General features: G+C 37.7%; 1 protein-coding gene across 11 annotated transcripts in view; it reads left to right on the top strand.

Annotated features, from left to right (window-relative positions):
* The window catches only part of CACNB2 (calcium voltage-gated channel auxiliary subunit beta 2), a 252,438-nt gene that overhangs the window by 218,676 nt on the left and 14,776 nt on the right, over nucleotides 1-18,986 (top strand). For 8 of the 11 annotated variants that reach the window (XM_051609685.1, XM_051609684.1, XM_051609690.1 and 5 more), the window contains 4 exons: nucleotides 2,617-2,750; nucleotides 6,013-6,093; nucleotides 6,393-6,451; nucleotides 8,983-9,092. In XM_051609685.1, the coding sequence (XP_051465645.1) occupies nucleotides 2,617-2,750; nucleotides 6,013-6,093; nucleotides 6,393-6,451; nucleotides 8,983-9,092 (384 nt within the window). Of the gene's footprint in view, nucleotides 1-2,616; nucleotides 2,751-2,895; nucleotides 2,916-6,012; nucleotides 6,094-6,392; nucleotides 6,452-8,982; nucleotides 9,093-18,986 lie in introns of all 11 variants that reach the window. The other 3 variants (XM_051609687.1, XM_051609686.1, XM_051609692.1) reach the window with 1 other exon arrangement.

Below are 18,986 nucleotides of genomic sequence, written 5' to 3'. Positions count from 1 at the left end.
TCAAGTTAGTATAGTAGCTTCATTTGATTAAATTAATTGAGAAAAATATCTGTCTGTGTTGTTGAAACCATGTATTTGTTTTTAACAATCAACTTTATTACAATTGCAGTCTGTTTATCAAAATTCTCTATAAGTTCCCTACCTCCTTTTTAAAAAAATTAAAAAGTATTTTCAGTTTACTAATAAATGTCCATCACAAGTCTGTAGAATGTACCATAATCTTTTATTTTATGATGGCCTGCAAATGTTAAAGCGTGCTTTTTCAATGACTGTGTTTTTCCAGTAGCACGTGTCCGTGGACCTATGTTGTAATTTTATAGTTAGAGTGTCTGGAATGCTATAACATTTCTTTTAATTCTAAAATCACTTGGACAGCAGAATATGTGTAATATTCAGAGTGTTGCACAGAATTTAGAGGTAAGACACTGGGCAGCATACTTTGGTTGCCAACTGACTAATTGCTGGTGGTGCTATCATTTTCATTGTATTGAGCCGTTTCTACAGACAGCAGTTTTCAGAATCCTGCTTCTAGGGAGAAAGAAGAAAATCTGTTTAAATTAAGAACCAGTGAAAAAAAAAATGCAAAAGCTCATAGCAATGTCTCATTAGCCATTTCCCTGGTCAATATTGTATTGATACAGTAATCAATCCAAACAGTCCTTATGGGCCACTAAACAGGATGAGAATAATGATGAAAATTACTGGAAAAAACTCAATGAACAAAAGATAATTAACAATCAGGGAAGTAGCACAGAAGAACACATTACATAGTGTGAAGACTGAGAATGAAAACAGCAGATATTGGTATCTAGCTGATTAAATGCTGCATTTCTCTTTTACAGGAAGAGCCTAACAACCATGATTTTTCTTAACTGATTATTTTAGTTGAACATAGAATCAAAGGAGTTTTGGTATGCCTTACTGTGACTGATTTATTGCATCTATGCTGGCATATATTCAAGAAAAACCTAATGTGTTCTTTTTATACTTACGAAGAGATGAAGGAAGAGTGTTGCTAGAAGACATTACATTATTTCTGTGGCTGTGTTTAGGAGCAGGAGTGTAGAAACAGGGTTTGGATCTACTTACAGGCTTTCCTGGCAAGGGCAGGCTCAAAGGCACAGTTCTGTCATCAGGAATTGTCACACATGATGGCATTAGATCTGTGGATAAGTCAAATGAGAAAATATACTTTAGTCAAACAGAAGAGATCGCTGTCCGAAGTGTCTCTTAAATCAGTAGCTACATGGAGGCTTGACATAAATATTTATTTGTTGCATAATTTAATAGCACATGCTGCTATATTAGTTGATATCCCACTCATTAAGCAGCTGAAAGCAGGTCACGAAGATGGTTTCATAACAGTTTGCAATGATTAATTATGGGTTTGGATAAAGTCAGTGCAACTGATACTGCTTACAGATCTATGCAGAGCTAGATTCAGTTCCACATAATGGCACAGCAAGATAAGCATGTCTTACCAGTGTGTGTCAAGAGGTGGGTAAGATCTTTACACACGAGTGATGTTGTACAGCATGCTTGGGGAATACTTCTGTGTATGTACTTGCTTTCTGAGGACAAGTTTAATACATTACTTAAGATCAGAAGTGAGCATTGTGAACAAGAAGGCTGGTTGGTTTGGTTTTATTTTGGATGTAGTTAGAAGGGATCTTGGACCCAACATTCAGGATAACATTTGGCTTTTCATTTGGAAAATGTATTTACTTCTGAATCCATGATGATTTTTGCTTAAACTGTTTTTACTTACTTGCCAAATATGGTAATTTTTTTATATTTATGGTAGAAGCATTGTGGGCTGTATATTCTTTTGGCATAGAGGTTGAGCAGTAGTGGTTTGTTGTATTCACTTCCATTTTGCCCTGCCTACATCCTCACTCTTTAAAACAGGATCCAGGTCTCTGAGACAAGCTGAGATCAGTTTCCTCTCTTCTGCTACCCAATCTTCAGTTTCCACTATTATTAGGTCTGTTCTTTGATTTCTAATAAATATATCTTATGACCACTGTTCATTTTTAGTTAAAATGGTTAAAAATCCCAATTGTAGTCCACCTTGAGTTAAAAGTAGATATTATTGTACCAATATCAGGCTGGTTTTGTCTTCAAAAGTATTTTTTCTTTTGTTTCTTCATTTCCTATAGACGCACTAGTGTCTATTTCACTTGATGATACCGATTTTGAATTAGCGTTCATTGCTATAAAATAATAGTTGGCCATGTTCTTTTGTTTACATTGGTGAAAGCCATACCTATTCCAGTGATCTAGTTTGGTTTTACAGTGATAAAAGAAGAAAGAACTTGGCCATTGCCCTGTGTTGTAATTCTGTGTATATCTGATGCAGCTATGTAAAAACAGATCAGAGGAAAGTGTTATAGTAGCTATTACAGATTGCTTTCTGTCTTCTAATCCTAATGTACTGCACCTTTACATTTTTCCCTTTGTTTTATTGTGTTTTATACTCATTGTTGATTTTTACTTTTTTCTAAAAATTTATTTGTTCCTCTGGACAGTTTATTTTTCTTTACCTGTTATTTCCTTTATAACCTATATTTACTTTCCCTGTCATCTGATAATTCTGAATTGTTTGTCTGTATATAGCTATAGACATAGATGCCACTGGCTTAGATGCAGAAGAAAATGATATTCCAGCAAACCATCGCTCCCCCAAACCCAGTGCAAACAGTGTAACATCACCCCACTCCAAAGAGAAAAGAATGCCCTTCTTTAAGAAGGTAACACCGACTTCCAAGCTCCCATCTGTCCACCTGCTCACCTGCACTGCGTCACATCTCTAGTCCTGTTAACTGTCTGCGTCCTTTGAGAGGCCAATAACATGCATGCTTTGTTGTTCTTTGTTTCTTTTCCATGCTGCTGTAGCTAAGCAGAAGCAGAAATCGGTAAGTTTATATTGACATTACCTGTGTTTATCCTGCCACTGGCATCATTAGCATTAATACCCCAGATTAACAGTGCAGCTGTTCTAGAATTAAGGAAGAAATGTATCAGCCGTTAGTAGATTCAGTACAAGAGAACAAACAGTCCCAAGTTCAATGTGTCTGTGAAACTCTGCCACGTAGTGTTTTTGATGGAATAATAGGACCGAGTTAGAAGGCCTTCTAAAAAACTGAGGAAGTAATTTCTAACAAATCCATACAATGCACCTCTCTAGTGTATGCCTATTCTTTCTGTCTTTCTCTAGAGTTTTTTCCTCATAATTCACTGCATTGAAATAATTATTGGAAGCTAATCAAATACTCAGATTGTACTTTGAAAACTATGAGTCAGAATCATTGTATTTTTATTTTAGTCAGTATTTAAACTTCCAATAAATTAGGTGCAGATTCTGCAGGTGAACAAGACCAGTGGAAAACTTCAGACTTGTTTTGACAGTTTGCTTTGAATTTTTCCTGTTGTCATGTATAAATTATTACCCAAATGTTCTTGCCATCCATCAGTCAGACTTTCTAAGCATCTCAGCTAATGAAGTGGTACTGGTGGTTCCCAGGAGAGCCAATGTCTCTCCACAGATGACCCAGATAACTACAAAATTACGCAATTGGCATCTACTTACAGAAAACTGTGATATGTTTCTAGGATCTTTTCTGGAATGAGTTATCGAGACACCAGGTAGCAGCCAATTGATGCAGTGAAATACCACATTTCTACTTTTTTGTTTTTAAATCTTATTCTTCATAGCTCCTATTAATGTGTTTTTAACCACTCAGTTAAATCTACAAGTAACAACAGACTTTTTTAGAACTTACAGAGTCCCAAGTTCCACTATTACCAGTGCTGTGGATGTTCTTATGTTTAGTAAATAAATTTTTTTCTTCCTGAGCTCTTTTAAGTAATATTGGATCCTTCTCATTTTCACAGTCACCAGTATTTGCTTCAGTAGGATCTGTTAAGTGCTCTGTCATTCATACCCCAATACAGAAATCAGTATCAGTTTCTTGCTTCTGACTGGTTTCTTATTTAATCATATTTATAACCAAGTATAGATGCTAAGAAAGAATAATATATGTTGACATCTATTGGATGCTGTCTGTGTAAGCATCTTTGCAGCTTCTAAATTATCCACCTTGGACCTGGATGCTGGGTAGTCCCATCTCTCTCTTCATTCTTGTTCTTCCGTATCTGAATCTTTACTGCCTTTATTGGTTTTTGTTAATACTGACATTTACAGTAAATACTGGATGAGCATCCCAAACCAGTGAGCAAAAGCTGTGTGGTCAAAACTATGCTAGCTTTGATTCCAATTTCTTGTTTGAATCTGCAAGTGAAAGCTGTACAGCTCAGTGCCAGTCCCTCAGAAAATATTAGATTCTCTAATAATAAAGAACCTTAATGCTTCCATCAGAAAACTTTTACTCAGTTGTCTGCTGACAGCTTCAGTATATCAGGCTGTAAAGATCAGAGAAAAAACCTTAGCCTGTTTCAACAGAAGAGAATTTACAATACCCCATATGCCATCAAAGAAGGTAATTTCTGTGCTTTCCCTAATTTTCAAAAAGCTAGTTAACTTCTATCATGAACACCTTTTGTTAAGTTAGCCGCATAGGACAAAGACCTGCTGCAGCAGGACACTCAAGCTATACACACCTGGAATGATTTTTTCTTAGGATCTGTCTCCTATATGCTTTTCAGATTGCTAGTAATATTAGCAGTGGAGGGCTGCATTTTGATACTGACACATTTGAAATGTGTTGAGTCAGACATGCTTATGATGCCTTGGGCACTAGTATTCATCCTTACATTACTAATTATCTGGTGAAGCTACAGGTAACAAAAAATAAATTACATTGAAAAACATTCACAAAATGTTTTCTATGTTTTAGACTGCTTTAGACTGCTGCTTGTGAGCATTTTGTGCTGTCACTGTATCAGTGTCTGTCTTTGTGTTTTTCTGTTTTGGAATGTATGTAATTATTTTAATGTTATTGTGAAACACCTTGGGATACATTGAGTACTGAAATAATGAACGACGACTGTATCTGTGATCATGACTGATGTATTTGCACTATGTAGGCATCTGAAAAACAGATCTGTTTACCTTTTTCCATATCACCCACACTTTCATGTTTTTCCCCAAGACAAAAATAAACCAAACCCTCCCTTAGAAACAAAATCTCTCTGACAACACTTATTCTCAGTGATATATTTTGAATATCTGTTTATTAAAGTTACACAAAAATAGTTTCATTTGTTATTTCCAAAACAATATAAAAATGCCATCTTTGGAAGCAGGCAATATTTTTAACTTTGTATTCTAAGTTACTTTTTCTGTATTGTGCATGATACATCAGTAAGTAGTTTGGTGAATACTGTACTAACAGAATCCATTATTGGGTGGTGACAGGAACTTCCCGAAGTGGAAGGATTGTTATCCCAAGCTCTGTTTATGAATTTTTTTTATAAATACTAACTTGATCAGTCATTATTTTTATTTCATTTGTAAGTGAATTGTGGATGCAAATGTGGAAGTCAGACTATGAGTTGCTCCCATGGGAATTTGCAGTGATGTCACAATGTTTTGTCAAGCAGTGGGCGGATCCAAACATAGAGATGTTATGCTTTTCCCATCCCTTCTTGTTTCATTTTTCTCCTTCATAATTTGCCTATGTAAAATTTTTATGGGAAAGGCATGTCACAGTTCTAGAGTCAATAATTTCAAATCATTAACTACTGCGAATAACCCTTTCAATTAACCAGTTAGGAATTACGAAATGGGGCACGTGACTGTCTCCAGAATAACAGGTTTGTAGCTACCCAGAGCAAATATGAAAACAGCACGAAAACAAAAAACCAAAGAAAAGCTTTTTCAAAAGAAATCCCTGAACCTGTTATGTCCTTATCTTGTACTACCAGTTTTCAGGAACAGTTAATGAACCCTATGTTGGTGATATCACTGGAAATTCAGAGTTCCAAATGTTGTAAGTAATGTGTAGCACTTTGTTTAGGTGCTGTGGTGCTGAAAGCTTTTCTGTTTTGCAGACAGAGCACATCCCTCCCTATGATGTAGTGCCTTCTATGCGACCAGTAGTTTTAGTGGGGCCTTCTCTGAAGGGATATGAGGTAAGTCATTGTAGTGAATCATTTTATTTTGCTCAAAATATTCTGCTTCATATGCATTTGTATATTCAAAGGTAGTTAAGCTGAAGAACATGATTTATATCATAGACAAAAATATAGACAGTTTTTACTTCCACCAGAAGTGCTTACATGTATTTTATTTCTTACTAGAGTTCAGATTAAGAATAAGTTACTTTTGTTCAGATACTAGATTTACTGTCAACTTTATTACATATTATTATTTGCATCAAGTATTATGAGTTTCCTGTGCAATTATTAATTTGTTATTTATTTGCTTCTAGGTAACAGATATGATGCAAAAAGCATTATTTGATTTTTTAAAACATAGATTTGAAGGGCGGTAAGTACTTTGTAATGCAGCTTTACTTGAGTTTAGGTCCTGTTTAGATACTACCAGGTTTTTAAGAAATAATAACATTCTGGACAAAATTTGTGTAGAAAATTAGAAATGGCAGCTCACACCTTGCTTGGTTGACTGTAGGGCCCTTGGTAGCAGGCAACCTGCACTCTGCTGGGTTTTGATCTGAGGGCTGTTGCAGTCTGTCCCCCACAGTGTACTCAGCAGGGTCCAATCTGATTTGTGTTTAAGCCTCCAGGCATTACTGCAATGGCACGTTCTTTAATTCAAACATCACAGACCCACAGACCAGAGACATCAGGAGGATTCTCCACATGTGATTGTATTGCTACTGAATCAGACCCCAGATTAATATGTACTAGTGGGTTGACATTTGGGGTGAAAAAGTGAAAAAACAGGAAGGTCTTGTTATAATATCTGTAACTTTAAGCAGTGTTCCATTTAGTCTGGGAGTGGATAGAGCAGTAACAATATTTTATCTGACCTGGTGCTGTCAAACTTTCCAAAAGGGAGCCTGTGGTTTTCTGTCAATAGCTTCAGCTCTTTAAAATACCAAACTGTGGTTTAAGCTGTTGGATTTTCTCAGTCAGAATGAAAATGTTGAGATGTAACCACTTAGGAGTCCCACTTTATATTAGTGAGGGTTGTCAAATCTTAGATATGTAGCTTCAGAATTGGAAGATAACAAGTGTTGCAAGCAGAATAAAAAAAAAATGATACATTATTATGTCTTAAAGTACTTTAATTTAGAGCATACCTAATTTTCAGTTGTAGATCCAGTTGTGTAGGGTGAATCCACAAATATTCTCAACACAGTTGGTATCTATAGTAGCAGATCTGAAGCTTCCCAAACTTCAGTAGCATCCTGAATTGGCACTCAAAGTCCTCAACAAATTTGTACAGGAGGTTCTTGCATGCATGCTACTGCTTTCACTGCCGCTCTGCTGTTAGGATGTCCCCACTGTTATTGCAATTGTTTCACTATATAAATACGTGTATCCTTTGTTTTGAGAGCAGACATGTTCTTCCTAGTGTCTTAAAATAAAAAATAGTGTTTTTACACTGAGAAATCTAGCTTTGTTCAATATACAATAGTTGCATTTGAAAATGGGAAAAACTGTTTTCTATTGCATGAAGGAAGGAAGACTGCCAGGAAAAATAATAATAAAAAATAAAATAAAAAGACCCCCAAAAGCTGTTAAAGTTTGTAGTGTACATCAGTTAGCAAATAAAGGTAACTAATGAATATCCCAAATCACCTGTTTCATTTTAAGTCTAATGGCATTATCTGTGAGGAGCCATGACAGAAATCACAATCTTTGGTTATATTTTTAGCTTAAGTTAAATCATGCCTATATTTCCAAAATTATGTTACTAATCAGTATTGTGTAAATAATTCTGTTTTTCTGTATTAACTTCTGGCTTTGTAACATTTTATAGGGTTTTAGATAAGTATATACACATGTTGAGCTCATTTGGAAATTACCTATTTGGTTACATTTTAGATGAACAGCATCTGACTTTTCTTGCTAGAGAGGAGTTCTCCCTGTTCTTAGCAAATCCATTTCTTCATTTTAAATTGCAAGTAAGATCATACAAGGAAGAGCAAGGGAATATCATCAGTCTGATTTAACTCTCAGCACCCTAAACTTCATTAGACTAGAGAGTTTGAAAGGGGATTTATTCAAAGGGTACATTTTGACCTTGTAAAGCAAAACAGAGTTAACTGTTTTCCTAGGAAGAAGACTATACAAAATGTCATGTAGCAGGTCAGTGCAAAAAACTGGAAGTAACCACTACTTTCTTGGCTCGTCACACAAAACTGAGCCTGCCGGATACTCAGCTCAGAGTTTTCACTTGCTTGCTTCTTAGTATTGCAGTCCACATTTTAGTAGCCAGCATATTGCTGGGTCTCTCTGAAAAATGATAGGCAACTATTGCACTCTGTTAAAAAAATTATTATAATAAACTGAACCATAAAAATCTAAGTTATATGGTTGTACTAAATTCCGTGCTAAGCCTTATCTTTACCTATTAACTCTACATATCTCTCTGTCTTACACATATTCTTAAGGTAAGCCAGGTTGTCATTTAGTACCTTTCAACAAATTAATCAATATTAGGGAAAGGAGAAACCAGCCTATTCATACAGAGGTACAGGTGCAAACTCTGACCACATCAGGCCTGGAGCGCCCATGGAAGTCCCATCTTCTGCAGCATGTCTCTGACCATCCCCTGCCTCCCCTCTCCCCAGATACATGTATCTGTGCAGTCAGTGGTCATAGTGTGTTTCAGTACTGTGCAGAAGGGGGATGTCTTATAAATAGTTCTTGTAACAGTATCAGATTAGGTTTCTTCTCTTTTCACCTTGTGCAAAGCATACTGTGCTGCTGAGAAGAAACTACTTTTCTGTAGTCTTAGCCAGCTTCTAGTGTGAAATGAGTCTCTTTCCCCCCCCCATCCCTGTATGATAAATACATTCTGTTCTATTTTCCTGTATTTTATTTTTGCAGTATATCAATTACCCGAGTCACAGCAGACATCTCGCTTGCCAAACGCTCAGTATTAAACAACCCCAGTAAGCATGCGATAATAGAGCGATCTAACACAAGATCAAGCTTAGGTAAGTATCTATAATGATGCTATCTCCAAACTGGCTGTAAAGTACACTTCTCTCAATTTGTATCTGTAAGCTAAAAATAGGCTTGTCTCTGCTGTGAGAAAATCCCAGTTCCCATAATTCAGAAATCCTGGCACTAGAAATAATTTTCAAATCGCTACCGTATGAACTTCCTATAGTGCTGATTTTGGTTTATATTGCTTATATTCAGTTTTCATGTTTTGTTGTTTTCTTCAGCAGGAAGAAGTAGCTATCTATAAAGTAAATAAGAGGTGAAGAGATGTTGTTCTGGTTAAACAGAAGTGACAGTTTCAGAAAACGTGACATTGTATAGTTATTGATATTATGCATTATCTTTGATAAGATTACTAGTCATGATAGCTAATGGTATTAGACCTAAAAAAAAAATAATTACACATTTTCTGAATGAAATATAAATTTAAACTAATGCTGAGGTTGGTACAAAAAACAAAGGGTGGAAATGGGGAGTTGTTTTTAAAAAACTATATAGCTAGGTTCATAGCATACGTATTTGTTATCTTACCTGAGTCTTTTGGTAGTGAAGCTTGTCCAGTTGTTTAAGTGATTAAACATTTATTAACCAGAAAGAATAACAACCTTGACTGGGAAGATGTAACTGTCACCATCCCCAGTACAGGTGGCTGCACTGAAGCTTGTCATCCTAAGGCATCCTTAGGGTACACAGGACAAGGTGGTCACTTTGGAGTCTCAGCTCACGTGGACTGAGCTCAGCCTTTCTGCTTGCACAGGGTGTTTTATATCCAAGATTCCGTTGCCCCAGCTGGCTCATTCCTTGTGTAGAGACACCTGGAGGTAGCTGAGAGGAATCATGCCAGGAGTCTTAAGTACTTGTGTTAGGGCATCCAGCTGAGATAGGGGACAACCAAGTTCAAGTTCCTATTCAAATACAAAAGAGGAGGAACTTGAACTCAAATGTTCTAGATCGCAGGTGAATGCTCCAGCCATTTTACAATGCTCCAGGAGCTTTACAAGGTTGCAGATTTCTCTTAGTAGCCTTTTAGAGAGCCTTGTTTCCCCTGAACACATTTTACTTTTGTAAAATTTGTGAAACAGGAAAGTCTCATTCATCCTACTAAACTTAATAAAAAAATTCTGAGTATACGTGTACTTTGACTGAGTATTTGACATTTGCCTAATACAACTGTCCTTAGAATGAACTTCTCTGCCTTAAAAAGTTTTCCTTTCCTTTCTTGAAATTTTTTTTCTTAAAACTCTTGCTTTCAGCTATGTGGAGGCTGTGAATCTTTACTTCAAGTCTGATAGCTTATGTCTTAATTTAATGTTATGTCTTAATTTTAATGTTTTCAGATATAAAAATGCAATCTCCTGCAACAACATAATGAATATCTTTACACAAAAGAATATTATTCTATGTGTAGTTCAGTCTTGCCACCAAAGTCTATTTCATAATCTAATTAAAAGGTAAAGTGTCCCTTGTTTTGAATAGAACTGAAAATTGGTAATAAGGGTGGTGATTAGTTTCCAACCTGAACATCCAAGCATGTGCAGTTTTCTGCAATACTGCACAAATATATGCAGCAGTAAAAAGTATCTAATCTACATCTCATGCTAAAATATTTTCATAAATATAAAAGAGGTATCACAAAAATTTATACAGGGTAAAAAACATACTAAAACTAAATGCAGCCCAGTTCTGTACACCTTTATCTCGTGGTAACCTTACTCTTAATAACATCACATCTTTTCTTTGGGTCAAGGCATTTTTTTGATAGAGATATTTAAAATGGAAATTCTGACAGAACCTCAGTTGGAGACATGCAAAAGATGGCAGTAATTATGTACATAGGTAAATATGTGGGTAGATAGATATGTCTCTCTCTTGTAACAGGCTTATTATAATTATTGAAGATTTCCTGCTACATACCAGGTTTTCAGTTACTTATAGTTGTTCTAAATATTAACTTCCAAAATATTTTTTTTTATTATCTTGGGAAAAATCAGAGGAACCAGATCATTTTAACAATGAAGTTAGGGCAAAAATTTTACCCATGTTCAGATATTCTCAAAGCCTTTTATTTCATAAACTGTAATACTCCCATACTTCTAGTAATCTAGCAGGATTTTGAAACTTGGTAGTAAATTGGACAGTATTTTCAGTTACTTTTTTCTGGGCATTTAAGATGAAAATGAGGAAAAGAACTGAGCAAACTATTAGAAGCTGCCCTTAACACACACCAAGCTTTGGATCTGAATTGCATAAAGACTCAGCTTCCCTGGGCAAGGTCTAGCAATGATGCTGAGCAGAACCTGCCCCAAACAGATTGGATTGGGCCAGCCAAACAGAACTAGAGCAGGAAGATGCTCATCTTTCACCTTTTAATCCCTACTTTGCTGCGCAGCATGGAGTATGGAGTAAAAAGTTGGTTACTTTAAAGATGTTAAGCTTGAGGAGCAGGAGGCTGCACTAAGAGCAAAAGACAAATAATGAAAATCCATTATGGAAAAAGCTGGAGTAATAGAGTGGGAGCTGGGTAGTTGAGCCCATGGGTGAAGTATCCCCAGGGTCTGTGCTCCAGACAGGAGGTAAAACAGTGAGGAAGGAAGCTGGGGAGGGAAATCATGAGGTAGCAGTGGGTTGGGAGGGAGGCTGAGATATGATAAAACAACCTGGAATCAGCAAAGAGAACTGCTTTCGTAAGGCAATAGGAAAACTCTTGAGGAAGTCAAAAGAAAGAAAGTACAAAGAGTGTTACAGCCTGTTCCCTCACTTGCCTGCCATGTGCCTCAAAGTAGAAATAGAATTAGAAAATTTCATTGAAGCCTGATGGTAGGTGGCCTAGTAGTGGTTCACAAAGAAGACATCACACCAGTGCTGTAACTACGTAGTTGGCTCAAGTAGCAGAAGTGAGTGACAATATCAAACCATATAGTGGAATTTTGATTTTTCAGTTTGTGTGATGGATTTGCTATAAGTCAACAAAAAATGCTATGAAAAAAAGTATTACTAAGTTTACAAACTCAGGTTGTGCAAAATAAAGGTTAGTAAGAAGGTTAACTGTGCAACTTCTTAGAATCATTAGGTTATGTATGCTGTCATTAAGTTTTTAATTATGTGTTTACAGACTATTCTTTTCCATCAGTCCTCTGCCTTAGTTGTTTTTTTTCTTAAAACAACTAAAAAAACCTGATGTATGGATTTGGAATTGCTTAGTGAATTGCTGTTTTGCTTGCTATGAAACTTGTACAACGTATGAGGCAAGAACCTTCAGGAAGGCAAATGAAGTTCTCTAAAAACACAAGAGGACATTTATTTTCAAATTAAAATTTTTGAGAGCAGGACAGGAAATAGTGATTTGACCAAAATTTTTGTGGCAGTAAATCACTCCACAGCAGTCCTGGCTCACCACAGCAGAGTTGAGGGGTGAAAAGGGAGACTCGCTTTTTAATTAATTAACTAAGAGCCCAATGCAGTAGTGGATTTTGTTGCTCAGAATGGGCTTAATGCCACACACACCTATTGACTGGAAGTTTGCTTTTGTGAAGGAATCAGTTCAAACAGACTCAGGATTTGACTCATTGAAAACCAGTAAGAGCACTGAATATTCTATTGTAAAATTAATGTACCAAAAAGATTATAAAAATAGTGTCTGGCTCATAAAGTTTTAGGAGAACAGCACAGTCTTATTCCTCTCCTCTATGAAAGCTTATTTTTTATATTAAGAAATGTTTGCCTGTCAATACTGTTATCTGTTAAATATGTGAAATGCTAGAACTAAATTTAAGGAAAGGGTGATTGATTCATTTATTTAAAAGCCTAGAAGAAATCTGTAGTTTTGAAAAGGCTTTTCTGTCCAAAAATGTACAGAACTTTGTTAAATCTCATTCACCTGAAAATCAGTCCCAATTGGCTTAATTAAATACGTGCACATGCCATTTGCAGAAACTGCTGAACCAGCTCTGTGCTTTTGCTACATTCTTTGTCAAAAAGAGCCAAATATTTTTCTTATTGTTTCTGTGTACATTACACTTGTTATAACCTTACCTCATGCTGTATGCTTTGTACAAGAACCTGATTGTCTTGGCTTTTTCCATTCTTTGCTTCATTAATGCTCTCCCTTTCCAGATGTTCTGGGTATGTATACAAGCTTGCAAATTACTTTTCCTGCTGTTTTGTGTTCAGTGCTTTATTGTACCTCACAGAACCACCATGTGTTTCTTGTAACTGGCTCACTGATAGACAAAAGCCAATCCTGTACTGTGTTGCTAAGTATTTTAGAAACTGTTGCTCGTTTTCTGTATTTATTTGCAAATAATTCTAAAAATATAGTTGAGATTGACAAGTAAACTCTAGAGGTTTGGTTTGCCACTGCAGATTTGTAAGGTGTGTGGACCTAATCTGCATATTCTAACACAGACATATGAATGTTGATGTAAAATGTGTAATTGTGTGTATGGTTAAGCAATTGCCATTAAATGGTTGGGAATATGTTTATTTGCTTTGTATGTGCATATGCAATAACCTGTCAGGAATCACATGCACCCAATTTGCATGTGCAATTGACTGCCTACCTTTAGAAAGTTGTCTCTGCAAAATGTATAGAAGTCCCATGCACATCATTAGGTTGATATCCCTAAGTGTTGTTTTCTGAAAATGAAAACTGAAAAGTGCTTGAAGAAATAGTAGTCCATTATCAATGCAAATTTTACCCTTATATTTTTTATTTCCTTGAAATCTGTGTAAAAAGCCAGCTAAATTATTTAAACTATAGTAACAGTTTGTTTTACATATGTAAAAATATATTATTATGTATTCTACATGTTTGGTAATTCAATGACAGTTGTTGTAAATGGTAAGTTTCAAGTAAATGCTTCCCTGACTATAAATTAAAAATACTTCAGAGAGTGCTAGCTAAGACTTGTAAAAATCCTTCCTGTGGAACAGGAATGCAAAATTTGGATTGGACCAAGAGTGTATTTCCATTCCACAGGCGAAAGGATCTAATGTAGTTCAAAGAAATGAAAAAAGTTTTTCAATGTGTTATAGAAAATCCTAATTGTCCCTTTATGATTTATCTTCAAGATAGCTGGAATAAATGTCCAGAACTCTCACTTGCAATTCTGTCTTGAACCAGAATGCTGTAATACAGCAGCCAAGAGCTTTTGGGTTATCTTGAGGATGTGGCTACACATCTTTTTACACGTGGATGGGAAAAGAGTGGCATGAAGATCCTGAAACTGTTATAATTTGTCAGCCTCACGTATTCCAAAATGCTCTGTTATTCTGCTGGCCCAGCCTTCTTTTTGTTAACTTCTAAGGTCAGAGACTCTCTAATTAATTCCTCAGGTAGTATTGCTCTAGAAGTTCGGTACTAACTTTCCAATATTCTAACTCATTAGTACTTTTTTGTTGCAGTATTAGCAAAATATTTTTAATGAAACTTCCTAAGGGCTTCCAAAGAACATAAGGAGAAAAAAAAACATATTCTTGATTTCTGTAAACTAGAGGTAGCTCTCAACAACATGTCACAATGTTTTTCGAGGTACTGCACTGAAATCCATGTAATCCATAACTATCTAGACACAAAATATGAACTAGAGACAAAGTAATATAGCAGTAGGTTAGAGAACTGTTTTAAGGTCACAGATGCCTGTATAATAACCAAGATACTTGGTTAGGTGAATTAAATGTTTAAGCAAGTTAGCTGTTTGCTTAAGAATATAGTTTGCTTCCCTTAAAACTGTTCACACCTGTAGGCTGTATTTTTTTCTTTCTCCTAGGCTCATGGAACAGATAAAAGTTGGTGTCTTTTGTCCTCATTGTAACCAAACTAAGGGTTTGGGTTGTTCACCCAGAATGCTAAGAAGTCTGGTTTCATTTCTGTTCTTATCTAGCAGAGGCATAACTCATAATTTCCATCACCATGACAGGGTTATGATCACCTTTATGATGGTTGTCAGTCGATCCTGCCGAATCTTACACACTGCACAATAATTAAACCTTCCCTCGAGACAGAACTGAAATCCACATTTTTGCCTCCCACTCTAGGCATCAGGCCATGGAATCAGTATTTCTCTCACTCAGTGAATACACAAATATTTTGTGAGTGGCGCACCATCAGCAGGAGGGGTTGAATAGCCAGCAATGCAGTGGTTCCACATTGGATCTGTGAGAAAGGCTGAGCATTTTTATTTATATTTGTTCTGAATAAAACAACAAGCCTAGGAAACACTTACTTAGTGTCTATATATGAACCAGAGCTGTAAAACCTATAGGACCATAGGCTAAGTAATGAGGCATAGTGCAGAAATACCCAAGTTAGTGTCAGCCTGACATGGTGATATCCATTATGAACTATTCAGAAACACGTGCTTGGTCTCGTGGGCAAAATAAATGTTAGACTACTTCTTTGTCCAGTCTTATTATCCCAATTACTTGCTAACAGTGTGGGAGCTTAATGAGGGAAGCAGTGCTATTCTGCTGCTCAGCACCTTCTGGAGCGGCTGTGGTTCTACCTGATGCAGTTGTCTCAGTGCAGTTCTCTCCTGTGCAGTTCTCATCCACTCGTGTTCATTCTGCAATCCACTGATTTCAAGCAGTGAACCTCATGAAGTTCAACAAGGCCAAGTGCAGGGTCCTACACCTGGGCCGAGATAACCCAAGATATAAATACAGGCTGGCGGAGGTCACACTTGAGAGCAGCCCTGTGGAAAAGCACCTGGGGTACTAGTGGATCAAAAGCTGGACATGAGCCACCAATGTGCAGTTGCAGCCCAGAAGGCCAACTCCATCCTGGGCGGTATCAAAATAAATGTGGCCAGCAGATGAAGAGGGGTGATTCTGCCCCTCTGCTCTGCCCTGGTGAGACCTCACCTAGAACACTGCGTCCAGCTCTGGTGCCCCCAGCACAAGAAAGATGTGGATCTCTTGGAACATGTCCAGAGAAGGGCCACAAAAATGATCTGAGGGCTGGAGCAGCTCTCTTATGAGGACGGGCTGGAGGAGTTGGGGCTGTTCAGCCTGAAGAAGAGAAGGCTCTGGGAGGACCTCATAGTGGCCTTCCAGTACCTGAAGGGGACCTACAGGAAAGCTGGGGAGGGTCTTTTTACAGGGGCTTGCAGCGAGAGGACAAGGCATAATGGTTTTAAGCTGAAAGAACAGCGATTTAGGTTAGAGATCAGGTGTAAATTCTTCAGTGTAAGGATGATGAGACACTGGAACAGGCTGCCTAGAAATGTTGTGGGGGCTCCAGCCCTGGAGGTGTTCAAGGGCAGGTTGGATGGGGCTTTGAGGAACCTGGTCTAGTGGGAGGTGTCCCTGCCCATGCAGGGGAGTTGGAACTAGATGATCTTTAAGGTCCCTTCCAACTCAAAAAATTCTGTGATTCTGTGATTTACTATTCATTTACTATTTAAAATTTTCTTCCAGTTTAAACCTGGCATAAGAAGCATCATTCCATGTATACTATTGTTTTGCTAGCCCAGAGAAACAGGGGAGGAAGCAGCCATTTTCATGTGCTAATTAGTATTTTGAAAGGACACTCTCTGGTTTGTATTTTCACATAATAGCAGTTTTGCATTTCAGAAGAAGTTAGTCCATTATAAATAGATCCTGGTTATGCTGAGGTTTCCAAACATCACACTGTATCTGTAAATATCACTTGGACGTGTGTGTGCATTCAATGCCATCTGATTTCTATCTGCACTGAGCCTCATCAGGCAGAAAGGGGAGAACCTCGTTTTCCTGCAGCACTCTACCTCACTGCTCCCCTTCAGTGGAGCCCAATCACGAGTTCCAGGCAGAGCAGCAGACATTCTCCTCTCCCTTCTGCCTTTTTACTCACAGGAGCCCCATCTGTTAGGCATAAGTAACACATGCAGCCACTTTCCCTGGAAAATACTGTCATCCTCCCACTCCCAGCCTCCCCTTTATGTAACAAGGTAGTGGCTAAGGAGTTTGGTCAAGACCAAGGAAATGCAAGTATCTAACTGCAGTTACATTAGAAATGTAATTAAAACACCTGTAATCCAGGTATCTTCTGGCCCACTGTCTAAGGACTAAGCTTCTCTCTTACTTGCTTATGTTCCGCTCCAAAACTTTTTTTCTTCTTAGCTGGGTACACTGTAGGGGAGCCACAGAGGCTTCTGCTCCCTAGCATCGCCACTGGCATGGGGTGGGAGACCTAATCCTGCCTGGAGACCACGAGGCTGAATCTGCCTGGCTGGGGAAGGGACGGAGTCAGTTGTCCCCATCCAGCATGACCGTGCTGTTAGCTCCCTTCCTACCCAGAGACATCTTGGTGCTTGAGGGGAGAAAAGAGTAAGATGAGAAGAAAGAAGTCAAGCACTTATACACATGGTGAGTTTCTCACTGCCTTGGACCAGACTGCTTACACACCACGTAGCTTTCTGAATTACCCTTGGTACCATCTTGGTCTCTCTTCTTTGTATACAGCGAGCACAGGCATCTAATGTAGTCTCTGATAGCCTGCTGCATTCTGGTTAGTGCAATACCTAATGTGGACGCTTTGGTGATTTTGCCCACAATATGAGCATACATGTGGTCACAACTCAATAGTCATCCCTTCCTTTTTGGTTTTTGTTTTTCATTTTCTTGGATTTCAGATGTGACCTTTATCCATTTCTCAACTGATTTTTTTTGGGCAAAACTTTCTATGTGCTTTTAAGGTACTTGGGTTATATAGCATGTTTGTTTCTTTTGCATTTCTTTTGGAATTCCTCAGGCTTCTTTAAGCTTCTAATTTATTTAATTATGTTCATGGCATTTACTGATTTATTATTTTGATGTAAGTATGCTCGTGTAAAAGAATTAGCGTAACAAAATAATGGCTACTGATGTCTGTTCTCCTTAATTTATAAAATTATTTGAAAGCCATTTGTGCAAGGTGTTGCTGACCATTTGGATATAGAATCATTAAGATTGGAAGAGACCTTCAAGGTCATTGAGTCCAACCATAATCCAACTACTACAACCACTAAACTATATCCTGAAGCGCCACATCTAAACACTTCTTGAACTCCTCAAGGGATGGCGACTCCACCACCTCCCTGAGCGGCCCTTTCCAATGCCTCACCACTCTTTCAGTAAAGAGTTTTTTCCTAATGTCCAACCTAAATCTCCCCTGGCACAAGTTAAACCCATTTCCTCTTGTCCTATCGCTATGCATATGTCAGGCATTGCCATAGGTATGTTCTTTTCATGTTATACGTCTGTAATATCAAGAGGTCTGTTGAGAAAAATAGAGTTTTTGTCTCTATGGCTGTTGCAGTACAAGTAATAATTTACAAATCAGTTTCTATGAAGAGAACACTGCCACTGATACCAGAGAGACGTAGACATGGTCATATTAAATAGGATGTGAAAGTCATACAGTACTCAGTTGACAGTATGTGAACTTCATTGTTCCTACTGAAGATCAAAACCTCTTTGTTGCCTATAAGCAATATTTTGTGGTTTCTAATTTGGCCTCTGCAGGCCAGAAACATGGCCATTTTGAATCACATTCCCATCACAAAACAGCCATCTGTGGGAAAACAGGACAGATCCTTTTGTTAAATTTAGCAAAAGGAATGCAGTTCTGCCAGTCTGCGAACCCCCTGCAGAGGGACTGTCTTGCACAGGACAGCAGGCTAAGTCACTGTGCTTATTCTTACATCAGCTAAGGAGAAGGGGCAGAAGGAGCAGACCATTGTGTTGGCCAAGATAAAATTCTGGCACCTGGCATGGGCATCTTGACTGCAAACGTGATGAGCAGCAATTAGCACAACTTCTGGAACAGGATGAAGATTCGGTGGCCTGGGGTTGTGATAAGCCCAAGCAATGGCTAGAAATGACACCTGAGAAATTTGTATCAAGAGGGGACACTGGTCCTTTCC

This window comes from Apus apus, chromosome 2 (genome assembly GCF_020740795.1).
Source record: "Apus apus isolate bApuApu2 chromosome 2, bApuApu2.pri.cur, whole genome shotgun sequence".
NCBI classification, from domain to species: domain Eukaryota; kingdom Metazoa; phylum Chordata; class Aves; order Apodiformes; family Apodidae; genus Apus; species Apus apus.
The sequence above is the reverse complement of the archived record's forward strand: the minus strand, read 5'-3'. Positions and strand labels throughout refer to the sequence as shown.